The sequence below is a fragment of the Meleagris gallopavo genome, chromosome 5 (genome assembly GCF_905368555.1).
Source record: "Meleagris gallopavo chromosome 5, MGAL_WU_HG_1.1, whole genome shotgun sequence".
Taxonomy (NCBI): Eukaryota; Metazoa; Chordata; class Aves; order Galliformes; family Phasianidae; genus Meleagris; species Meleagris gallopavo.
This window is the reverse complement of record NC_139408.1, coordinates 28,683,924-28,708,200: the sequence shown is the minus strand read 5'-3', so window position 1 is coordinate 28,708,200 and position 24,277 is coordinate 28,683,924. Positions and strand designations below refer to the sequence as shown.

General features: G+C 34.5%; 1 protein-coding gene across 14 annotated transcripts in view; it reads left to right on the top strand.

Moving 5' to 3' along the window:
* GPHN (gephyrin) overlaps positions 1–24,277 on the top strand; it is a 262,511-nt gene that overhangs the window by 185,098 nt on the left and 53,136 nt on the right. For 10 of the 14 annotated variants that reach the window (XR_014883571.1, XM_085225019.1, XM_085225013.1 and 7 more), the window contains one exon: positions 1,416–1,472. The exons of the other annotated variants lie outside the window; for them this stretch is intronic. Coding sequence is in view for 9 of the 10 variants with exons in the window: in XM_085225019.1 (XP_085081145.1) it covers positions 1,416–1,472 (57 nt within the window). In the remaining variant the exon portion in view is untranslated. The remainder of the gene's footprint in view (positions 1–1,415; positions 1,473–24,277) is intronic. 14 annotated transcript variants of the gene reach the window in all.

Genomic DNA, 24,277 nt, shown 5'->3' with positions numbered 1-24,277 from the left:
TTTTTAATGAATACAGTTTTTTCTTGGTCAGTATACTGGAATTGCTTGGAAATTTACTCAGTTCCATCAAAAGTGTAGTGTATGTAAATATATATTTAGACACAAAACTATAAAGACGTTTTGCTTCATAGTTCAAAACTGATACTATTCTAATGCAGTAAGACTAGCAAAGGAAAGCAACAACTTTCATGAGTGTTTCCAATGTTACTTTACTATTACGTATTCTATTAGAACTAAATATTTTGATAATTAATGTTTTGTTTAGGTGCATTATTTTCTTCCCAGCCTAGTGCAAGTACAAAAAAAAAATTCTTGACTATGTTTTGACTGTGACATTTTTAAGTTTTTGAAGTGGCAATCTAACTTTTACTGGAATGTCCTGGCCAGCATAAAGCATAGTTAAATTTCCATGGTTCATTCAGTCTTTGGCTTCCTTGGTGGGACTCCACAAAGGAAAGGAAGTGTTTGAAAGATTTCACTTTGGTTGTGTGAGACTTAGTTTTACATACACTACGAAATAACCATCGGGTAATGGAAACTCAATTCAGGCTTGACTCAGACCAGCAAGCAGAAGGATATGCCTAAGGTCATTTTTATTGCCTTCATCCTTTCTACTTCAATTGACGTGATACCAGTTTAATTTATCATTAGAAAAGGTTTATTTACTGGATTCAGCAATTCTGAAAAGAAGTCTAGATGTAAATGAATGTTTTATTTTGTGTGCTTCTAGCAATACAAGGTGTTTTGAGCAACTACCTCATTTGTTTCTTCTACCCTCTGCGTCATCTAGGAAAAAAATTATATAATAAAGGAAGAGTAATCAGGAAGGAGATATGTGGGAGAAGTCATATATGTTGTATATTTAAAAGAAAAATCTGATATTGGTCTGGCATTAAAATTTTCTGGTTGGGCAGCATAATTTTTAACTGGGAAACTTGATAGCAGTGGCTAACATCTCTAGGACAGGGACAACTGAAATCTGTATTGCATTCTGTCAGGTATCAATAATGATACTTGTCAGGCCTGATTCTCCCAGTTATACCATACTATGATCATATTATTTGTAGAATATATAGTGGCTTTTTTCTTCAGTTAGAATTTTAGGACTTCGTTGTTCTCCATATATAAATCAGATAAGTAACTGTATTCATTCAGAAATAATAGTGAATTTAGCATGCAGAATATATGCCAGGTTGGTAAAATAATGAGAAAAAAATTCAACAAGGGAAGATTAAAATGACATGATAAATCACCATTTATTTCAGAAATTAGAGTCTGTGTCTTTGTCCTCTAGAGATGTCTCAGAGAGTCAAATTGATGTCTTGCATGTACTGCTAACTGATTGTGTGGAAATTTTTTTAAGTTCACTTTTTCTTTATTCTTCTGTCTTTTTTACCCATCTTCCTCCATTGTAGCAAATTAGACGGCCGGATGAAAGCAAAGGAGTTGCTAGTAGAGTTGGATCCCTCAAAGTAAATATGTTTCTAACATTTATTTTGCAAATTTTCTTCTATAGCCTACATTTTTCCTTTTCAAGGGGGAGGTGAGGGGAGGGAGGGAAGGGGCTTTTCCATTTCTCACCATCTCATCATTTTTATTTCAAAACTTTTATTGCTGTTGGGTCACATTTTGTTTGTTTGTGTGCTACACATAGAACAACCTACGGAAGGACAGATAGTAAGCTTTGAATGTCACGAAATACAAAACATCGACTTTCTTGAAGTGCCTATAATTTGATGATCATGATTAAACCACTTCTCTAATGTGTATTGTTTGTCACTTAACTGCCTGTTACATAAAGAAGTGACTTACTCATCTTCAGACTACTGCTTCCCATCTAAAACATAACTTTTATAGTGCTTGCACTTCTTGCATTTAAATTCTGCAAAAGACCATTGTAAGAAAGTTGAATATTTCATCCATATCTAGCCTTTAAATCAGAAAGAAACAGAGCAGATAAAGAGGAAGTGAGAGAGATTCATGTGAGACTAATAAGAATGGAGCCACTGTTTTTCTGATAATTAGTCCCCTTTTCTGCCTTTTTGTTTGCATAAACATACTCAAAACTTTAGAGCACTTATCAAGCAGGTATCTAAATTATTGCCTACCGTGTATAGTGTTACACTCTAATAAATGATTTAAAACACAGGACATAATCTGTACCAGGATGCTGATCACATGCAGTCCAGGCCATTCTGTTAAGATTCCATCTCAACAGTTGCCTCTTTCAGCCACCCAATTTTCCACCTTTTTTCCACTTTATCTCCTTTTAGCACTTTCTAAAGCGCTAACTAATTTATTTTTCTTCTGCACTCTCTTTCCCTTTCCCGCCTTGTTTTTTGATCTTTTGTTTTGTTCTTGTATGTGTGTGTACTGCCTTTGTTCCAGGACAAGCCATCCTCTCTGTTTTCTAACACTGCTCTACTGCTGCTCTTTGTGAAAATGTTATTTCACTGAGCATAAAGAAGGGAAGGGGAAGGATTAATTATGCACCTCTTTCCAGTAATGACACCATTTAAATTGTTATCAAGATAGAAAAGAAGCCACTTGCTCTTTGTTATACAAGTCATACCTAGCGGCATCTGTAGCATTCCTCACTGTCTGTGAGGCTTTATCTTTTTATCCTGTGTTTTGGGAAGAAGTTTTTGTTACAGTGTAAGTGAGAAGAGCCCTCTATGTGAATGAGGCACTGCTTCAGTTGCAGACGTTCAGTACCACTGAATGCACACAGGGGAAAAGACAAGACAGTGACAGTTTCTGTGCTGAGATTCATGTATGTACTTACTGCGACCTGTTCATCTTATTGAGTCATCGCATACACTTTTACATGCATAATGTGTATACATATGCAAAAAATGTAACTTATACAGGATGAGATTCACCTCCTATTTTATGAATGTTTATTGATACCTAGTCCAGGATTCTTATTTCTGTACCTGACTGCTCAGGATTTAATTTTACTGCCCCAAATATGTAGTTAGACACAAAATCTTACATAAATATCCATATAGTTGGATATCCTAACTGGGAATCCAGAACGTGAATGTATGCTCCTTTGAGATGAAAATACATTCTAGAACACTGCCTTAACAACAAACAAGCAAATTATCAGTGTAGCAGAGATCTAGTTGCTTTAGAACAATCAGTCCCTTGATTTTTTTTCAGTGTTTTTCTTGTGCTGAAAAAAGAGCCATGCTAATGATGCAAAAATATCTTATTTCCGGTTTTGAAGTTTATCAAGCTTGCATGTCTATGTTGTTGAAATGACTTTGATGTCTTGAAATATTTTGCCAGAGGCAGTGAGAAATGTGTTATCCTATGATTTTAAAACAAGGAACAAAAGAAAAAGAAAAAGAAAAAAAACATGACCAGAGAACAGGTTGCTTTTTCAATTCATTTTCTGATGTTTACATGTAGCTCCATCGAAAGCTGGAGGAGCTCAGAGATCACCTAGAAGGCAATGTCAAAGGATGCTCTCTCCGAGCAAATGTACGATTTCATTCAGTGATCTGTTTTTTTAAAACTTCCGCTGGCTGGTAACACTAAATCTGATTGGTTTGTCCTCTCATGCCCATCTTTTTCCTTTCACTCTCTTTCTCCCTTTGTGTTTTCTTTCTTTTCTAGCTGGGATTTCATTTTTAATGTGTTTTAATGTGTTTGAGAAACCTGACTTAATGTGTTTGAGAAACCTGACTTACTGACAGGATTTGTTTAAAAGAATATACTACTGCATTTTGATGCATTTGCCTCTGTCTTTGCCTTTGATTTTTTTGGAGTCCCTACGTCATCCTGCAAAATATGTTAATATTTGGTTGAATGCAGGCTACACAAATTTGGTTGGTTATTACAAGACTTCTCTAATACAAAAAGTAATGTTTCATACATCATACATCTTATTTGTTGCATTTCTTCTTTAATAAATGAAGTAGCTTGAAAAAGAATCAGGATCTATCTTATCAGTAGTGACATCCCTGTAAGGTTAACCATTTTTCACAGAATCTTTAAAAATTTGAGACAAATCCAACATAACAGTGTAGGCAGTAAGTACCTCATAAACAGGTGTTTCACCTCACAAATGCAGATCAGCCTTTCAGCAATTAATTTTACAGAAGACATAGTTTAAGCCACATAATTTGATGCATAACGAAAATCGGAAGACAAGGAACAGTTACAAGCATAACAGATATAAAAGATGTCAAAAGCCACTTATCCCTTTGAACATCCATCCAGTGACAATTCTTAGAAATTTCTTCAGATTCATGTCCCGTTTGTGTCTTCCATACGCTATGACTGTTGTCGTTATTGTCAGCATTACCATTCTAATGCATAATCCACTATGGTTATACAGCAACAGATGATTTTGATAATGATAATAATTTGGTAATTTCTATCCCTTTTGGATGACTTTGCATACCAGCTATGTATCTGACATAAAGTTGATCTCCGCTTATTGTCAAATTGAAATCTCTGGGCTTATAATCTTTTGCAGTTCAAATACAGGAAAACCAAGCTGCTAATACATTGCAGCATTCCACAAAGTAAATTTTGTGGAAGCACTGTATCTTGTCTCTGGCAGTTCTTTAGGAATCACATTTTTGAGAGAATAAAGAGTGATATTTCAGATTTGGTTACATGCTAAATTTCTTAGTGTTAATCAAACAGAGCAATTCTCATTCTTAAATTTGTGATTTAGTACTAGTGAATAAAGCCAGGAAAAAAAAAATGCCATGAAATGATGTATTATAAAAATGTTGTTCTAATCACACTTTATCCCATAGAATGTCACATTGAAAAAGGTTTCAAATGAGAAACTGTGACCATGTTAACTATAGTTATTATGAGAACTAATTAACATGAAATTGTCTTGTTCCTTTGTGTCATTTTATCTTACGTAGCAATACCCTACGTAGCGTTATTAAGGAAGTGAGATCATGAGCTAAGATATATTCCATGCATTCTGCTTATGCCCTTTAAGTTTCTTAAAATTTAAACAGGACGCATTGCAAGTATAATAACATATAATTAAAATCTATTGCTTTTTCATTGCAACTGTGATTCATGTTGTTCAATGGGTATTTTAAATAAGTCAGCATTTTAAAAGGCAATATACAAATGACTTGTCAATAATAAGGAAGTCCTTAGTAAACAGTGGACAGTTGGAAAGAAAATGAGAAATCTGTTAATACTTCATAATAATGAATATTTTTCATGTCTTTGATACTGGTTTTGGAAAGGGGTTTAGATGGAAGTCCTAGAGAAGTTACCCTACAAGGTAGCAAATGTATTAAATTGTGTGGGAGGGGGAGCATATAGTATCTGATGGCCAGCGCATAGATGAAAATTAAATGCTATTGCACATTACTATATGCTGTTAAGGTGGAACCTTTGTTTCAGAATGAATTGCGAAGAATTTTCCCACTTTAAAGGCATAGGTCATTGGAAATATTTAGAAATATTCCAGATTCCACCAGAAGTACAAAAAGCCAGCCAGGTACTTAAAATAACATTGTACTGAATATGTGCATGAAAATTTGAGTTAATTAAGCAGTTTTGAGGGTTTGAGGGCTTACAATTTTGTAAAACTACCAATATCAGCAGTAGTACATAAATATTTGTATAAAGGTTACCTGAAATGTCTTTCCATTTCCTTTTGAGTTCTCCATTCATCTAACCTTTGGCTATTCCGGTTGAACCTTTGAACCTCCCAGAGACCCGTGTTTGAAGCTGAACTTAGGCATTGTTTAGAAAAGTTAGTGTTCTATCATTTGGAATTGTTGGCATTTTTTTACCTGTTCAAATTAATGTAGCAGTAGCAAATAAATTGCATTAGCTGCTGAGATGATCAACAACGAAAGAGCTGACTGGCTCATGTTTTAGAACTCATAACATCTGCTTAAAATTGATACATTACTGAAAGCATGGGGAAGTTCAGCAGAGATTGATCAGAATAGTAGTGCTTCAGTCTGTACTTTGAAGGTTTCTTTTGGTTTTTGGTTTCTGTTTTTTTTTTTTTTTTTTTTTTTGTAAATGTGAAGACTAAATTATGCTTAGGTCACTATGAAAGTAATGCCTCCTATTTATTTCTATGGAAACTCCAACAAATACAAAGATCACAGTATCACTATTTAATAGAACAAATTCTCAGCTATAAAACACTATTTTTCATCATAGTCACCACCATTAGCTGTGCATTTTCACCAGCAACCAACCAGGCCTACATGCTATGCTCTCTAAAAATCTGCACCAGTGGAAAAGGCACAGCTGCTATAATGGTGTTGTTGCTTGGAAAATGTTGCTCATTCAATCCGTCTTTCATTGGCCTGAGCAGTTGGAAGTCAGAAGGTGCCAAATCTGGACTATGCAGTGGGTGTAGTAGGGCCATACAGCCGAGATTGGCAATGTATTCAACAGTCTTCAAGACTGTGCAAGAGAAAGGTTGTCTTCTTCTCTGGCCTGACTCTGGAAGTTTGAGCCTTCAGCTTAGCCATTGTGACGATGTAGCTGTCAGAGTTGATGGTTTGTTCAGTTTCCAGGAAATTCAGATGGATCATTCCTTTCCTATCCCAAAAGACAGTGCTCATCACTTTACCCAGTGAGGGCTATGTCTTGAACTTTTTCTTCAATGGGTAATTCACATCACCATTCCACAGACTGTCATTTTGACTCCAACCTGTAGTGGTGATGCCATGTCTTGTGACCAGCACAAACTCTGTAATATTCTGACAATGCCCCAATTGTTTGTAAATCATTGATGTCGATATTCAGCTCTTTACACAGTTCCATGGTCATAATCTACTGACTTACATGGATGGAGCTGATCACATGACTTTTCATTTTGTGGTGTGACAGTTGTGCATGGTTGTCTGGAACATGGATTGTCTTTCACGTTGCTGTCACCACTGTTGAAATGCAGCACCCACTGCCTCACTGTGCTCACATTCAATATTTGGTCTCCATAAATGTTCACCAAGTGTCCATGAATGTCACTGGATGCCATTTCTTCTACACAGAGAAGTCAATGCCATGCCTTCGCTTCATGTGCATTTCCATATTAGATGCCATTTTATCAGCCTGCCCCTTTACTGCCATCTATCACATGGCAACAAAATGTAACAGAATATTGGTGGGAAAGATAAACTTCTACTGCATATCTCTAACATCCACCTCTGATGATGTGGGCCACCATCATAAAATAGGAGGCACTATTTTCAGGACAGCCCTCATATTTTAAATACAGGTTTTAATTCTGTAGAAATACATTTTGGAAATCCAGTCAGGAAAAAAAAATCTAAATCTAAATGTAGATTCTTGACCATCATCTTTCCAAATCAAAGATTCTGTTTTTGACCATGAAAAATGCTCTCAGAATTCACAGCAGAAGCCAAATTCTGTCCATAGATGATCTATAATGAAACCTGGGTCGTCATTTCTCAGAATTGTGTCTCACAAAATCTACAATCTCCTGCATGTTTTGCTTTTACTTCACTTACCTTACTTTTGTTCTTACTTTAAGTACCTGCCTTCTTTGATCATGATAAAGAATTGCATTTATGGGGCTTTTGTTCCAGGTCATAATATTCAATTATTAAAGATCTGAGTCAAGGCCTTCAGACAAATAACAGATTGCTCTTGCAGCCTTTGAACCAGATTCTCAGTTGGTGTACATGAGCATAGCTCTTTTAAAAGTAATTATCACAGCGGGGGAATTTTTGTGACTGGCATAAATTCTGTTCCCCTTAGCTTAGGTATTTGCAGCTCAAACTACAATTTGCCTCTATTAAACTGGAACTATGAACCAAGAAAGAAAGGAATGATTTGAAGTGATTAAATATTAAGAGGAATAAAACCTATGTTAAATGTTAAGATTTAGATAGATATTAATTAAAACATGGCTAATTAGATCACAGAGTAATAGCAGTCTCCTCATAGGAAATGTCCAAAACAAGATAATAGATGTATGAAAGTACTTTGCATGCCCCTTGTAAATTAGTGTGAGGAATAGGTAAAATAAGCCAAATTATTCCAAATTTTAAAAAAAATTCTATAGCTCATATCATTGCTGGTTTCTTTTATTTAGTTGCTGATACTTAAAAAAATGGTGCTGTGTTATTTCTTGCTGTTACTGCATTCTTTGAATCCTCATCTTCAAAACTGAGGCTAAGGGATTTTCTTTTGCCATGCTATTGCAAGACAAAACAAGGGATCCATGGGCGGACATTATTGATGAGAATCTTGCTTAGGGAATCTTCTAAAAATCTGAGGTGAATAGCAGAGCCCCTGTTCTTAGCAAAAGCACACGTTACATTTCCTAGAAAGCTGTCAGTGTCATTTGTCTAGAAACAGATTTTGTATTTGTGTGAAAGGGGTTCTCTTTTTCTTCTGTTTTTTTTTTTTTTTTCAGAAGTAATTTTCTACTTGTGACTTAATCCTGAAAGCCATCTCACTATACCATATACTGATTTAAAAAAATAAGAAAAAAAAACAAGTGAACAAAGCTCTGAGCGTGTACAGACATTTAAGATGTCATGAAGTCACTCATTTCATTGGTAATATTATCTTTTCAGAGCAAATGAAATATGTACAGAATACTGGAAAGGAACAGAAATATTTGCAGTGAGAGAACTAAAAAATTGTCACTGAAGGAGGAACAAGTGTAGATAAAGCATGTAATGAGGACTGCTATGAATGTGAAATTTTCCTGAAAGTGGTATTTTAGATTTCAGTGAAGAATTAATGGAATACACATTTGAGTTTGAAAAATGTTCATGGCTGACTTTTTATGAATGTTATTTTTCTCTTTCCAGTCTATCGTAATACTCAAGTCAGCAATTTCTGTGAAAGTTCTTGCTGAGTTGTTTATCATAAATGTACCTCAAGTGCTGTGCCAATAGCAGTTTTTTTGAAGTCTAAGAAAAGTTTTTAGGAACTTCTGATTATTCTTTTTTTTACCTTTGAAGAAAATGAAGAGGAGATTTTTAATGCATTTGTAGGGTCGTGTCTTTTTAAATTTCATTTATTAGCTGGTTTTAGTGCTCATAGCTAGTTGTGATCAGATCATTAATCTAACAAAAGTTAAGGAAAAAAAAATCAGACTACTCTGTAATTTAAACATGAAATATTTTCAACCAAAGAAAAGATGTTTGGACTTACATTAGTAAAAGAAATCCATAAATAATTGGATACTTTTTTAAAAAATTTTCTGATCTAGAAGTGACTTTTTACCAAGTCTTCCCTTCAATACCAAGTATTGAAAAATGAATATCTTGTATAAGCAAAGCATTCCCAAAGCAATCAGTAAAAACTGTAGTCTTTCCACTTACTTGTCTGTGTTGAAAGCTTTTGACACAAGTGCTCTCCCTCAAGAGTCGCAACTGTTTATACTGCTGAAGAGACATAATCTGCAGATTTCTGCTGACCTGTATCTGACATTTAATCATTTAACTTTGCAATTTATTCTGGTTTTTTGTGGGACTGAGGCTGAAGAAAAACCTCTATTGCCAAAGATCTTGTTCTGAGCAACTAAAAGCGTAGAGGAATACAAGAAAGAAAAAGGTCTCTCATATTTTCACTTTACTCCTTTGCAGAGTTGAAATAAAATCAGTAGCGTCAAATTGAAGAGGCTGGTAAAGCTTCATTTTTAGAATATCTTGCTGTCCAAAGGATAGCTTTCTCTTCACGTTATGAATTAGATACAGGAGGGAGAATTGACAATTCAGATTCTTCCTTAGACTTAATTATTTCATAAATGCAAAATCTTTTATTTTTTTTCCTTTTAAGAAGCTTCCACCTTAAAAGGCATAAATTTGGAGTTTCTGAAATAGCTGGTCACAGAAACTTAATGAACCCTCTGCTACTATCTCAGTGCTGGAACCACCTATACAGAAAACCTTCTAAGACCCTGACTGTGCCACCATTTCTTTTTTAACAATGTTTTCTTTTCCCCACTGCACAACCAGGCTCGGCTCCCTTCGTGCTCATCCACCTATAGTGTTTCTGAGGTATACTTTGCACGTGTTCTCTCACACAGTCGACCTGCTCTGCCATCACACTTCTTTGGTTTTATTTAGTTGTTTTTTTTTTTGCATTGCACTGTGCACAAATGGGGAAAAATCAGCTTGCGGGGGCAGAAATTGCATGATCAACCTGCAGCCATGTTCAGCGTGGTTTTAAAATCATTGTACCAGTCTGAGTACGCCACGATATATAGTCAAGCTGGGGAACTAATTCATAGCATAGAGACAGAAATTATATAATTAAAGCATCCTTATTTATCTCTTACATTAAAATGAGAATGCTTTCATAATAGACTTACAGATGTCCAGACTGCATGAAGCAATGGAAGTGGAGGGGCTCTGTAGAAATGACCATTATATTATAGTAAGTTATTTGTCTAAATGTAGGTTGCCTAGAAGGATCTGAAGTTTATTGTTTCCAAAAACTCCATCCAGCTGCCTTCCCAAAATGCACGTCTTCTAGAAACTTCCATATCAACTTCACTATAGCCTTCTATAATAAAAGGCATAGTACCAACTTAGCAAGATTTTTTAAAAGAAAGATGCATTTAATTGTAGTTAGGATGAAAAAATATATAGATTATTTAAGACTGGCTTTTCACTCCTTTTTCTGGGGAAAGATGCTAATCATAGGATCAAGTCAGAATTTATAAAATATTGTCAAATTAGTGCTGTGACCAACTCTGTAAGGACTAGGCTTCAACTGTGAATAGTGAATAGTGGATGAGTATCAAAAAGGTGGACTTGAAGTTTTCAGTAATATTAAAGTAATCCTGAACACATAGAGTTCATTTATTTTGTATTTTAAAAGAATCCATTAAAGTTGACAAGATCTCTTAAAAAGAGTACAGTTCACCCTATCTCATACTGTTGGACAGGTTCTAGACCTGATATTAATGTTCTGTTGATGAGTATCTTACAAAAAGGAGCTCACCCCCTCCTAAGCAGGAGCGCATCCTAATCAGGATGAGCTGTGTGTAAGCAGTACCTTGCTGATACAGATCTGATTTATTCTCTACAAATTTGGCTTCTCAAGCAATAACTCCTAGCAATAACCTTTATCCTTATTATTAAAAAGTTGCTTTCTAGTTTCAGTGAATGACCAGACAAAATATTAAAAGTTTTTAAGAAGAAAGATGCTTAACGTTTTTTCTGTTATAGACAAATAATTGCAGTCTGGCTTCAACAGCGGACAAATTGTTTTAAGATGATCAAATATCGGTTCTTAAAAGCACCTGATACGTATTCAGCAATTTGAGCCTCATTACCATTTTCTATGAAAGCCTTGCTTTTTGATCGTGATTAACATCAAAACAGCGATGTGGAATATATTAATGCTATTCACATGTAGCAAGGCAGGGAGCAAGAAATGAAATTTAGTGCTTACAAATACAAAACAACTATCAACTCCACTTGACCTGTCATTCTTCTGAATGAATCAGTATGAATTAAAAAAAAAAAAAAGCTTGATGTTGCTTTGTTTCTGTATCAGATTCCCATTCTGATAGCTCTCTACTGCAAAAAAGTAGTCAACATACACTGAAATCGTGCAGGAAGTGAGCCACTTCCAGAGAAACTGTATTCTTGCTTTGCCTGCAACTTCAAAGCCATTTGTCCTTTTCTGCTCTGAAGGCACGCCTCTGAAATCCGAGCCAACACGTTTTCTTAAGTGCTGGTCAGTATGTATAGCTGTCCTGCTTGATCAGATTCCAAAAACTATTTTGCCTTCTCCAGAGCCATTAGACTGCATTACTGATTTGTCATTTTGGAATAGTTCAATTCTGCCTCAACTGGAAAAGGGAACTGGAATATAAGGTGTACGAGAACTTAGTGAACGCTGTTCACAAAGCAAGTCTTCTGTGATTTGTAATATGGAGTCTGCTAGCTGAAGTATCAAGGTAGCACTGTGAGAATGACAAGCAATTCATTCTTTATATTCTATTCGAAGGGAAGATATGAGTATCTAAAAAACAGATAGTCTGGCTTTGCAGCAGATCTTGCGATGCACTTAAATTTCCAGCTGATCAGTTCATGCTTATAAAACTTATGAGCAAGACATCAACTGCCTTCTTTTAAGCTGAAGGTGCAAGAAAACATGAATACATTCTTCTTTGGTGGCAAAATAACACCCTCTGCATTTCAGAACAGTCTGTTTGAGCTGATCACAGATCCATAAAAACAAATTGGTTGAAACTGACGATCTCTTACAGTTACAGCTATTTGAAGATGTAAGAAGGCAAGACAATGTTTTTCTGAAAGAGACATCGTAGATTCATCTTAAGAAATTTGCTTATAGTTCTAGTTTTTGAGAAAAGCTCTGGAATTGGATGCACTGGTAATTCTAGAACTGAGGTAGCCGGAAAGGAAAGTGAGTTTTACTATCAGAGAATTTGTTATGCTGTTACTTACAAGATCTTTAATTGAAGAAATAAAAGATCTTCCATCAAAAGACGAAGTTGGGATCTGTGCATTCTGCATTGTGAAGAATTTGAGGTAGAATTTGCTCCCTGATTTTCTTCACTGAAATATCCTTGTAAAGGCCATTTTTCATCTCAAAGACCAATAATTAGAAAAGCATCTTTTTTTACTGGTTGTTTTTTATTGTCACCAGTTTACACTGGTAAAACTGTGGATGTGATCAACTGATGTTAATTTGAAAGGAATGGGCAGAAAGGTTTTTTTAAAAATTTATGCCTACCTTTAGTAACACAGTTTTCCACGCTTTGCTGAACTCTAGACATTATAGAAGAGTAGTACTAACCACCTCCTTACTTTCAGTAAGAACCTTAACAATTCCACTTAAATAGAATGAGAAGTTGTCTCTGATTTTAGTTAATTAAAGCAAAGTGAATTTCTTTAAAAAGAGATTCTGATGTTGCAAGAGAAGTAGAGCTTTAATGCTCTAAAATTGTGTAACGGTATAATCTAAATTCATATTCCCTTTGAAGTTCACAAGATGCAATAGTTTTTCCCTCCTTTCCCAAAAACCAGCTAGCTTCATACTGGTAATTTTTGAGTTACCAGTTGTACTTAAATGATCCTTCTAAAAGTGGAAGTATTAATTAGGAACAGTGCCAAATTAGCACTTGTACAGTATAATATGTGTATTATGTATCTCTAATTTACTCCTTATCCAGTTGTTAGAAAACACAATATATTTTATTTAAATACCAGTAGTTCACTTAAGAAATTATTTAGATCAGATCAGTGGTAGATGTACTTTTTAGATGTACTTCGAGTTCAGCTTCTTTCTTAAAATTACTGTTCGTAAAAATGTAAAAGTGACTGACCAATCAAAGAAGGTCTGTAGTCTCCTGATTTATAAAATTACACATAGGTACTATTATGCAGTAGCCCCATTTTTTATATTTATTTGTATCTCAGACGTTTTCTTACCAGCATCAATCTCTCTCTTTCTTTCTCTCCCTCTCCTCTGGCTTCTGCATGTGCTGTGTGTTTTGGCTAAAAGCTTGATGAAGGAAACTATTGATCTGTCGGTTAAAAGTATAGTGGCAGTGAAATGCTATTGAAGAGCTACCCCCTTTTTTCTCTTCAAAAAAAAGAAAAAAAGAAAAAGGAAAAAAGAAAAAAGAATGATTTGCAAAGGGGACATTATCTGTTTTATTTAGGCTTATTGAATGGCTTGTGTTACAAAAGATCTGCAAATTTTTCTGTTATTTGTCTCTCCAGCAAGTAAATTATTTCCAGAAAAATAGTTTAGGAATGTGTATTGACTGTATAATGATTAATGGGATTTGATTGTTTACGTATCATTGTTAATTAAACAATAGAGACTTCTGTATCTTACTTGGTAATACAAGAACAAAGGTACCAGTATAAGGAATTAAGTACTCAAAGTATTCAGAGAAGAGGAGATTCTGTTTCCTGTAATACATAGTTTATCTGTTGAGTTCACAACTTCAGAAGTCCAGACTGCAGGAAGATTCTTAAGTTTCTAGATCAAAGTATTCTATACAGTATATACTCCACAACCTTGTAAATAACCAAGTCTTGTTCTTTCCAGCTAAAGACAGATGAGAGTCTATTCCTCCTTTCTAATTAGGCTCCATTGTAAAGAAGGTAGTGCTACAAGACTGGGAACTGCACTTCTGACTTTCAGGCATTAACCAACATCATAGAATCTAGAATTCAGTTTTAGGTAGAGGATTCTAAATATCTGTTTTAATATTTGCACAAAACGTTTATATGCTGCACTGCATAATTGGTTTGATGGAGATACCATTTTTATCTTAAGAGCATTGGGGATTACTTTTGGCAGTCAGATTCAAGCGCAACCATAAGGTGTGTGTGGTAAGACCCGCACTTCAAGTTTGCTGCCCATATGCGAATTCTGCATCCAGCGCTTCTAGAAGGCTTTTCTAACTCTTGCACCAAGGTTGTATGCCAGCTTCTTTGTGCTGGTTTGGGAATGTTACGACTCCTTATACTTCTTAGTCCTTCTTTTGAATTGGTTTTCTTATTCATTTTTCAATGGTAATTCTCCCTGAATTGCTAACTAATTACTAATTAATAAAATTTTTGAGTTAATTTATTGTGGTATTATAAACTACAGATTTCCAGCAGCAATTTGACAGATAAAATGTTAGAAGAATACATTTATCTACAATAATTAACTGTGCAATTGTCAAATAACTGAAAAGATCTCCATTCAATTCTTAGGCACCATAGAATGCTTAAATAAGTTTGTTGCTTTTTTAATATAATTATGAATATACCCTAATTGAAAGGAAAATTCTAAATGAATATCCACCCAAAATGTCTGACACTCACATTTCCATCAATAAAATTCTGTTTCTCACGCTGTTTTTGAAAATTGTTAGAATAACAGGAAGAAAAGTATGAAATAATTCTAAGAAATAAAAATGCAATTGAAATGTCATGCATGGTCTTTAGAGTTTCAGTTATAATGAGTAAATTACATGGTTTTGTTATTGGTTACTTTATTAGGTTGGTTTTGTATTCAGTGTTTATGCCCTTGTCTTATACTGTATTTTAAGCGTATACTAAACAGACTTGACAGGAGCAACTCAAAGTTCATATTTTTAATATCAATTAACTTCCACTTCTGTGAAGTAAATGTATCAGACAAATAATGAATTTACAAACAAAGATAGCAATGCATAGTAATTTCTGGAACAGAAATTTATTTGTTTGCTTTTTCTTTTTAAAACTTTTCAATCTTTATCCACTAGAGATATTGCCATTATTATTATTATTATTATTATTATTATTATTATTATTATTATTATTATTATTATTTCATAGTGAATTTTTATCAGAAAATTGGTGATTTTTTCACTTCATGTAGCAACTACAGTCACAGGGTGACATCATTTAAGTGTTTCAGGATGTGGAAGATCATGACCCCAAAGAGTGGAGCTGTGCCTTTATTTTCTCTACCATAAGATCACTCTTATGACATGAACACGGATTGTTCTTCAGCAATTAAGACTAAATCTTGGGTAGGGGAGACAAAGTGAAGTAAAAATAACCAGTCCCTCTCCATTCTCTGCTTTCAAACAGAAACACAGATGAGAGACAATTGGATTCTAAAATAAAAATACGAATGCATTGAAGAAAAACTGCTTCATTAAATTGGGGTTGTCTATTCCATTGCTTTATGAACTCCATAGAGTTCTTAGTAGCGCTCTTTGACAAGATCTTCAGCTTGGAAAAGAAGAAAACTGTCATGAAGAGATGTATGCCTTTATGTCTCTGTGATATCTGCAGGTCAAAAATGAAAGTAGCAGAGCCAGTACGAATATGCTAATCCTTTGGGATTCTGTGCAATTATACTGCTACAATCCAGTCCTCTTTTTCTGTATTATATTTTTGCAGTTGCTAATGGAATGGTGAGTTTTTAAATAAGATCAGAATTTGTAAGTATTTCTCTTTTAGACATGAACAAGAGTTCAAAGCTTTCTATTTGGTATTTGATATTTTTTAAATTATGTTTTTCTTTCTGTTCCATTTTGCTTTGCTGATAGTAGTACTTTCCTCTGGGCTTAAGAAAAAACAAATGGAGTAGAATTCTGAGTTTTAGAGAAACCTGGTTTCCTCAGGAAACATTAAAATGCAAAACTTTTAGAAAAGCCAGTGATCTAATATTCTTGTCCACTGAAAACAGCTGTACTACTTTTGTCTTCATTCTTTTAAAGCACAAATATCTTATATAGCATTCTTTTTGCCAAACCAGAACAGAGAATCATTCTTGCTATGAGAACTAGATGTCATATAAAGGAGTACATTTGTGACAGCTGAGGTGTGAAGGTATAGGAAAACTTCACATTACATCAAGAAGTCCATTACAGCAATTATCAAGGTATAAATCAATAATTTCAATTACTGCCATCTTACAAAAGAATTCATTTAATTAATCAATTTAATTAAAAAGCCTGCTTCTTTATTTGTAGTTGCGCTTTAAAAGCAATATGTTTGTTCATCCACTGTACTGCATCTTAGATTAGAACCATCAGTAATTTCTACATTCAAAATAGTGGCAAAGTTTTACTTAATCTTACAGTCTCACTGTGCATAGTACTTACCTTGTGATTTCTGTGAAAAAAATACCCCTCTTGTAGAAGATTTGCACTTGCTCTGTTGTTCTGTACTTCTATATTCACTCCAAGCAATGGGTTCCTTTATGGAGAGAACTGTCTAACATTCAGAACAGTGGTAAAAACTGGTCTTTTGAAACACATATTTCCTATTAAAGATATTGCTTTAAAACTTACCTACTCAACCTATCAAATTTTTAATTTTTTTGGTTTATTTTTGTTCTGGTAAAATGCTTGTTCACTGCATTTCTCAAAGGGAGAATGCATAAAATTCAAGTGTCAATTAGGAAGTATAGGCACTAAGAAACTGAATAATAAAATCACAGATATAGTCCACATAATATTCTATACATCTCTGTATTATGAGAATCAAGTTATTCATAAATAATTTCCATCCTTCTCCTCTTGAACTTTGAATTCTTTGGTTGTTTTTTTTTTCAATAAAAGACAAATGTTTCTGTTTCACTGTTAAATTTCCATTTGTGAATTTTCCCTTCCCACCTTATGGCAGAGATGTGAAATCAAGTTAGGTCAAGTCAGAGAGCTATGAATACCGTTTTTTTAAAAACAATTCAGACGCAGGCAGCTCACCAGAATAGAATAGAATGCTTACCATTTATTTGTATGCTTACCATTTATTTGTATTTTACCACTTAAATGCTTGTTTCAGAAGCTAGTCATTCATTTGTTCTCTTAGACTAGTAGTAGCTCTCATTGCAGCTGTTCTCTTGGTTCAGCTCCCAGCAGCTCCAGCTCTGTGTTTGACAGTTCTCCGTGCAGCATTTTCTCTGTTCCCATCCCCTTTCCATGGCTTATGAACTCTCTGAAATCAAGTTATTCATCCATGAGGATTCTGATTTCATTTTAAGGATTCTTCTCAGAGGAGTATAGTGAGTGTTTCTGCTTGATCAGACATGCAGAAACATAGCTCTTCACTGAGGTTGCTGTACTGGTAATTTGCTGCTCAGAAAATAAATTCACAGACTGAAGCTTTGTTTTTCTTACGTCTTCTTAGTTTGAATCTTAATTTAAAAGAATGGTGTTTTTTTTTATATTTGAAGATGTAAAAGTCTGAGGTTTTGTCTGACGACTGTATACATCATATGTAAGATTTTCATCATCTTTTTTTTATTGATTCTTCCTCTTAGACCCAAAACACTTCAAATTTAATGCTCCTAGCTCAAATAAAAATGGTAAACTTAAGCAACATCATAAATATGAATTAATTTGTGCAAAAAGCCATCATGTTATTTTACATAACTGTGGGGAACATGCTTTCTTTGTAAGGCAAATTTTAGTTCTTTATCACATGTGATGCTAAATGGCTGCTCATTGAAATTTAAAAAGTGATTTCTTAAAAAGCATTTCCTATTTGTCGATTCTGGATATGTATATAATTGCATACAAACATTTTGTGACGCAGATTTTAAAAATCCTGTCATTAAATTCAACATCATATGTTGGTAATGTTTTAATTTTCTTTGAAAACCAGAAAGACAGCATCTTTACAGTCTTAAGCTATGTCTGTGCCAAGAACATTTTTATTAGTGTAGAGTCATGTGGGGAAATAAATACTTTGCTCCAGCTTATAGAATTAAAAGTGTTGTTCAACCATTCCTTGTAGAATGATAAGTAAAATGTCCAAAAAAATTGCTTTTGAACTATGGAGAAGCTGAAATATAACTCTAGAAATGCTTTAAGAACAGAAGAAAATGGTTGATGCCCTTCTTGTGGGCTCCGGACCCCAAAATTCACTGACTGGTGGCATTTAAAGCATATCATTCCTTTAATGTTATTGTTGCTGTTCATGTGTTCATTTTTTTTCTAACAAATGGAAAGGACGTTACTTCAGTAGTCAGCTTCAGGAAGCTGGACTATAAGCATCAAACATAGGTCTTGTACTTTTTTAGAAATTGGAAATTTGATTCAAAGTTCTTCGAAATTCAGTGAAATTATGCTTTTTTTAATCCCAAAGACCTTGGATCAAAAGGGTCAAGGCCTTGGTTCAGGTGGAAACACAGCAGAAAATCAAAGTGCCAAACAGACCTTGTCCCTTCACTACCAACACATTTTTAGATACTGACAATATCTTGATATTAAAACTGAATAGTGCATCCCAGATGTAGCAGATGGGATGAATGAGGAGTGCAATTCTCCTCCTTTCAGTTAAGGTGATACAGTTGGCTGTTGGAAGAGAAAGCATGGTGCTGCACCAGAAAGCCCTGAGTGGGTACCGAGGAAGATTTTATTGCATTCTCTGTCTCTGTATTCATGCAAACTTTGAGTTTTATGCTGGAAAACCTTCTTAAATCATTTTTAGAGTTACTCATTTTCTCTGTGTCCTTAATGAAACATGTATTGAAGGATTTTTACGTATACTGAGTACTCCCAATGCAGTTGAAATAAATAGCAGCTCAGGGGCTTTGCATTCTGAAATAAATCCAGCTGTAGGCATGTCAAGCTAAATTTAGTCTAGATGTCTCTATTTCTCAGTTTTGTGTTTGTAGAGTAAAATTATCCCTCAGCCTCACAAAGATTTTATAAAAATAAATTTCTTCATGTGTATAGGGAAATTTATTATTTTAGAACAAAGCACAGAGAGAGTCTTCAGTAATTCCCCATTCAGGACAGTTTGGATAGTGTTTAATAAGTAACACATGAAACCACTTTTTGAACAGGGAGATTACAATGGAATAGCCTTATCATGTCTTACGCAGAAGTGCTACAGAAATTAATTATAATGGAATCACAACACCTACATGTCCAAAGAAAAATAAGGGCTGCACACATAATATTGATCTAATATTTCATAACTGCCAAGTGTTTAACTTAGTGATGCTATTTGGTCATTTTTGAACAAAAAAAAATTGTTTTAGAAGTCACAAAATCACTTTGATGTTTACACCATTCAAGAAAAATAGTTGATGTGTTTGGAGTAACTTGAAAATTGGGTTGTTTTCATGGTGCATTGGTATTGGCTGTTGCTGGATCAGGGAAGAGAAGTCAGTTGAAATTTCATGTAAAAGAAAAAGCTTCTAATAGAAATGAAACTTATTTTAAAATGTCAATCTTGTTATTGTATGTCAAGGGTTAGGGAATAATTTATAGTGTGCTTGAGGACAGGAGTTTTATATATCACTTCTGTATTTTTAGCTCATGTGATTGACAGTAGCTTAAAAAGACAGTTGAACTGGAATGAGCAAGAAGTTGAAAGAGTCTTAACACCAGTTAGGCAGAATGTAACTCGGACATCTAGCACTCACTTCTGTGGCTGATTGATCAGTCAAATTGCCAGGATATGAGACTGTGCCAAAATAAGACTGAAAGGCAGCAGGACAGTTTCACAGTGTACAAGATTCTCAAAGCTCCAAGTAAGGTATTTCAAAGGAAGGAATTCAAGGAGAGTATTTGTCTTGCTTTACCAGTAAATGTTCTTTAACAAATGCAGGTTATCTAAGTACAGTGTTACACATGACAGATAATACTATAAATTATTTTTCCCATTGGCCTGCTATTAATTCATATTCAAGATAAAGCCAGTAAGAGTTTAAAAATATAAACACCTGCATATGTATGTATTCACACATATATACAGCAATTGAGTTAATTAAGATTTCTCTTTGTCTCATACTAATGCTTTTAAACAAGTAATTGTTTTTAGTAGCAGGTACATGTGTAAGCCAAGCAGTTAGTATCATTTTTAGCTGAAAGAGAAAGTAGAGCTGTCAGGTGGCCAAGTCATTCCTTTTCTAGTACTGCCCTGAAAAGATGGGGAATAAAAGATGGAGAAAAACTGGGAGCAAGTATAAAGGCTCTCTGTCACATTGGTTAAATTTTCAGAATTCTTTTCAATAAAAACATGTATTCTTTTAATGATGTTCTATATGCTACACAAATAATTCCCATTTCTGTAGCAAGGGTGAAGGGCAGCAGAAATCCCCAACTCTTATATCTCTTTGGAAATAAAATTTGTTCACTCTACCTTTATTTACACAATCTACTTCTCAAATTGCATAATATTTCCAGGACATTTGGGTATTTCTCAAGATTTTCCTTCAAAAAAATAAAGATCTTGTTCACAGTCAGTAATACAAGCAGTAAGATTTTTATTTTAACCAAGTACAGTGTTCCTGGAGTTTTTTGTGCCTTACACATCCTGCTTGGATTCTGTTAGCACAGTTTAGAAATGTACATTAGAGCTTAGGCAGAAACTATTTTGACATTAATTTTTATGTCTTGATTTAAAATGGGCCTTAGCTTATATAAGATGCATGTTCTCTTCAGATTTGTGCATACTGCTTGTTGTTGCTTCTCTGAACAGAAACAGCATGATCTTGAATGAGTCCTAAGCAATCCCTAAAATGTCAAGAAACTTGCTCTTTGTCTCCATTGTTGTTCATATAACATATCCGTTTGGTGTCTCATGCTCTTAAAAACAAAATCTAGCTCTTGTTTTTTTCTTCATATAAACAAAATAGATGATTTTAAGGGTCCCTTCCAACCCAAACCACTCGACGATTCTGTGATTCTAAATGTAAATCATAAAAACTACTGAGAAGAAATAACATACTTCTTTTTTCTTTGCCTCTTTTTATTTTCAGCTATTAATCAAGTCTATGCTGTCAGTTTGCAGTAGTTTGCTTTCCCGTTTGCTTTCTTGACCAGCAGTTTACTATTTTGCTTCCTTTTTTGCTGTACGTATCAGAGTTCTTTCTTTTCTATCATTTAGGCAGGTTTTCACATGTAGTTTTAATTGATGCGTAAGATTTTGTTTGAAACCTCCTTTAGTAAAACCTTTTTATTTTGCTTCTTCAGAACAAGGCCAGTTCCAAGTGAGGGAAAATGTATAATCGTTATTGTATTTGCATCCCAGAAGACTGTCCTTTGCATTTTGATCTTATTTTGTTTCAAATATTGGATAATGTCTCTTATTACTGCTCCAGTGAAAGGAACCAAGGCAACCCTCTTGTTTTTGTGGTGCGTTCATCAATCCACTTCCACTGTCCTGTTTGAAAAGTGGTTAGTGTGAACACTAATCTGGCCATAAAATGTCACATGTTTATAGTCTACTGCAAAACAAGGATCAAAATCAAATAAATCTTTACATAAAGAGGTGGGAGACTAGGAAAAAAACTCAGAAAAAAGAATTTGGAGGTAGGAAGGCATATTCCAGGTTTGAAGGTGACTTTTCTTTAGTGTCCAGGCCACTAAGCATAACACTTAATAAGCAGCAAAAATCTGCTTCTGAAGTGATTTTGCCTTCAAAAGTTTTTTGCTTGTATCTTTCAAGTGACTGAATGAGTAACTCCACTTGTAGACTACAACATTGTTCATTTCTAAATTTTGGTGAGGAGATTCACCACCAACAGTGCTTCTCCTTTTTGAAAATATATTAATGATTAATATTTGCTGTTATCAGGGGGATAGAGGATTTAGCCACTGCAGTGTGTATGGCAAGAAGATATTTCTTGCCACTCAAATGTTTAGCAGTATAAAATTTTAAGTAACACTGATGTGAAACAGTAGTGTTCTGTACTGAAGGGCTATTCAGTAGCCTGTCCCCTGTTCTGCCTCTTAGGTAAATCACACTTAGAAAAAGCAGCTACATCCCACAGAGTAAAGTGTCTTCGTATTACTACTGAAGTTTCACATAGAGATTACACGAGTTATAGAGCTGCTCACTTATAGTGTATGCAGCACCTCTTAAACGGGTCTGGCGTTAAGGAGACTGTTAGAGGAACGGAGCTCCTAAAGCGTTAACTGCCGCTGTGCTTTTTGTATTCTGCTTCCTTCATTACAGCTTGGCAAAATCATTATCTTTCCTGTACCTTGGTCCTCTGTGTCTGTGTATGTTTGGGTTTCTGCTGGTGGTTCCACATTCTGCATGCTTTCTTAAAAGCAGAGCACTGTGCTCTCCCATAAATGATAAAGATCATGGGTTAGTCTCCTACAATCTCTGTACATTGAGAAATGGGCTCTTTCTTTTGGTGATAAATCATGTTTTGGTGTCATTGTTCTGAACTGTTCTTCATGTTGTACAACTGAGTTGAAATGTACTCGCATAAGAGTTAGCTTTTCATATTGGGCTGGAAACTCTTCATCTTTGTGTAGCAATTTGTTTTATTATAACCAACGGCTTCTAATTGCACCTCCCATAATGAAGAGCTGACTTTAATACTCTGTGCTAATCTTGTTATGACTTATAAAAGGTAAGTAATTTATCTCACCGTTCCTTATAATCATGGTAAAGTGTTAAAGGGTTTTTCGTTTTTTTTTTTATTATTATTATTTTTCACTCAAGATTTTCACTTGTAGCATAAACTTTTCTTTGTGTCTTTTTCTGTTTTTCTTGTAACTTTTTTTTTTTTACTTTTATTTGCAGTAAAACATACCACATAGACTTATATAAATCCAATTTAGTGCAGTCATTAATTTCCTTTTTCAGACCAATTGTGATTGATAGAAATTGTCAGCAGGTTTCTTTATTTTACCATTCCCTTAATTTAGTTTTGAGTACTTTTCTTCATGTTCTATTTAATGCCTCAGCCTGTGGGAGAAGGCTTACTCTACATTCTGGCATGATAAAATTATATCTTAAAGAACATAAAATCCAATTTTCAACTTGCTTTAAAAAAAAAAAAAGTTAAAAAGTAATGTGAGTTGACTGTTTTAGGTTTTGTTACATTCTGCCTGAACTACGCAGGAGAATGGAACTGAAAGACAGCCCGCTGTATCTTCTGCCATGTTACACTGTGAGCTGAGGCGTGGTAGAATGGATAAACAATAAAACTACAGTTTCCCTGTGTAAGGAGAGACAGCCACAGCATATTATTTCTGTAACTGCCTGTCAATGAGAATAATTATAGTAGATAACAGTATTACTGATCATTTGCCCCACTCAGTCATGGTACTATGTGCAGCGTGTTATGGATTCTTCACTTTGCAATAGCTGTGAAAATAATAGTTTTCTTTTGTAAATGTCACAAATGAAGTATTAAAACAAATAATGAGTACTATAAAAGGCACTTAGAGCACTGATACAAAGCTCCATTACAGCTAAAACTCTGTGTGTTAGAAAACTTGCGCGTTTTATTCAAAACTACATTTTACTGCAGTTTTATTTTAAAATAGCGTTTAGGATATCGATGTGAAGTTCATATTAAACAAGCAAATATTACTTAATAATTTTGATGTCAGTTATGTTAAAAACATGGTTTGTATTCTGCAGCTGTGAGTATAGGTTGGGAAACAATCAAGTCTAGCTGGTCAAGCCTTTTATTTTATTGTCATGGATTCCTCTTCCACAGCTGCTTTTAAAATTTGTGGGAAGCAAATAATTTCTCATACTGCATGTGTTACCCATCAGGTGAGTGATAAAATGTAAACTTTAGGTCGGTTGTAAGAAATCAAAAAGTAAATTTAAATTTGTCACTGAAGTCCTCTGTGTGCACAGAATTTAAAAAAAAATGACCTGTAGGCAGCTGTGTGAAGCAAGCTGTCTGTTGTTACCATGTCATTTGGACACTGTAAGAGCAAAACTTTGTCAGCACGTATTTTATATTAGAAGATTTGATCTGCAAATCTCAGCTGCTCTGTTCATTATAAATCTCTTGTTTTTGTCCATACACTAGCTCCACTATAGGTTGGAAGGGCTTAAAGATGAACTCAGGAGGAATAGAGGCTACA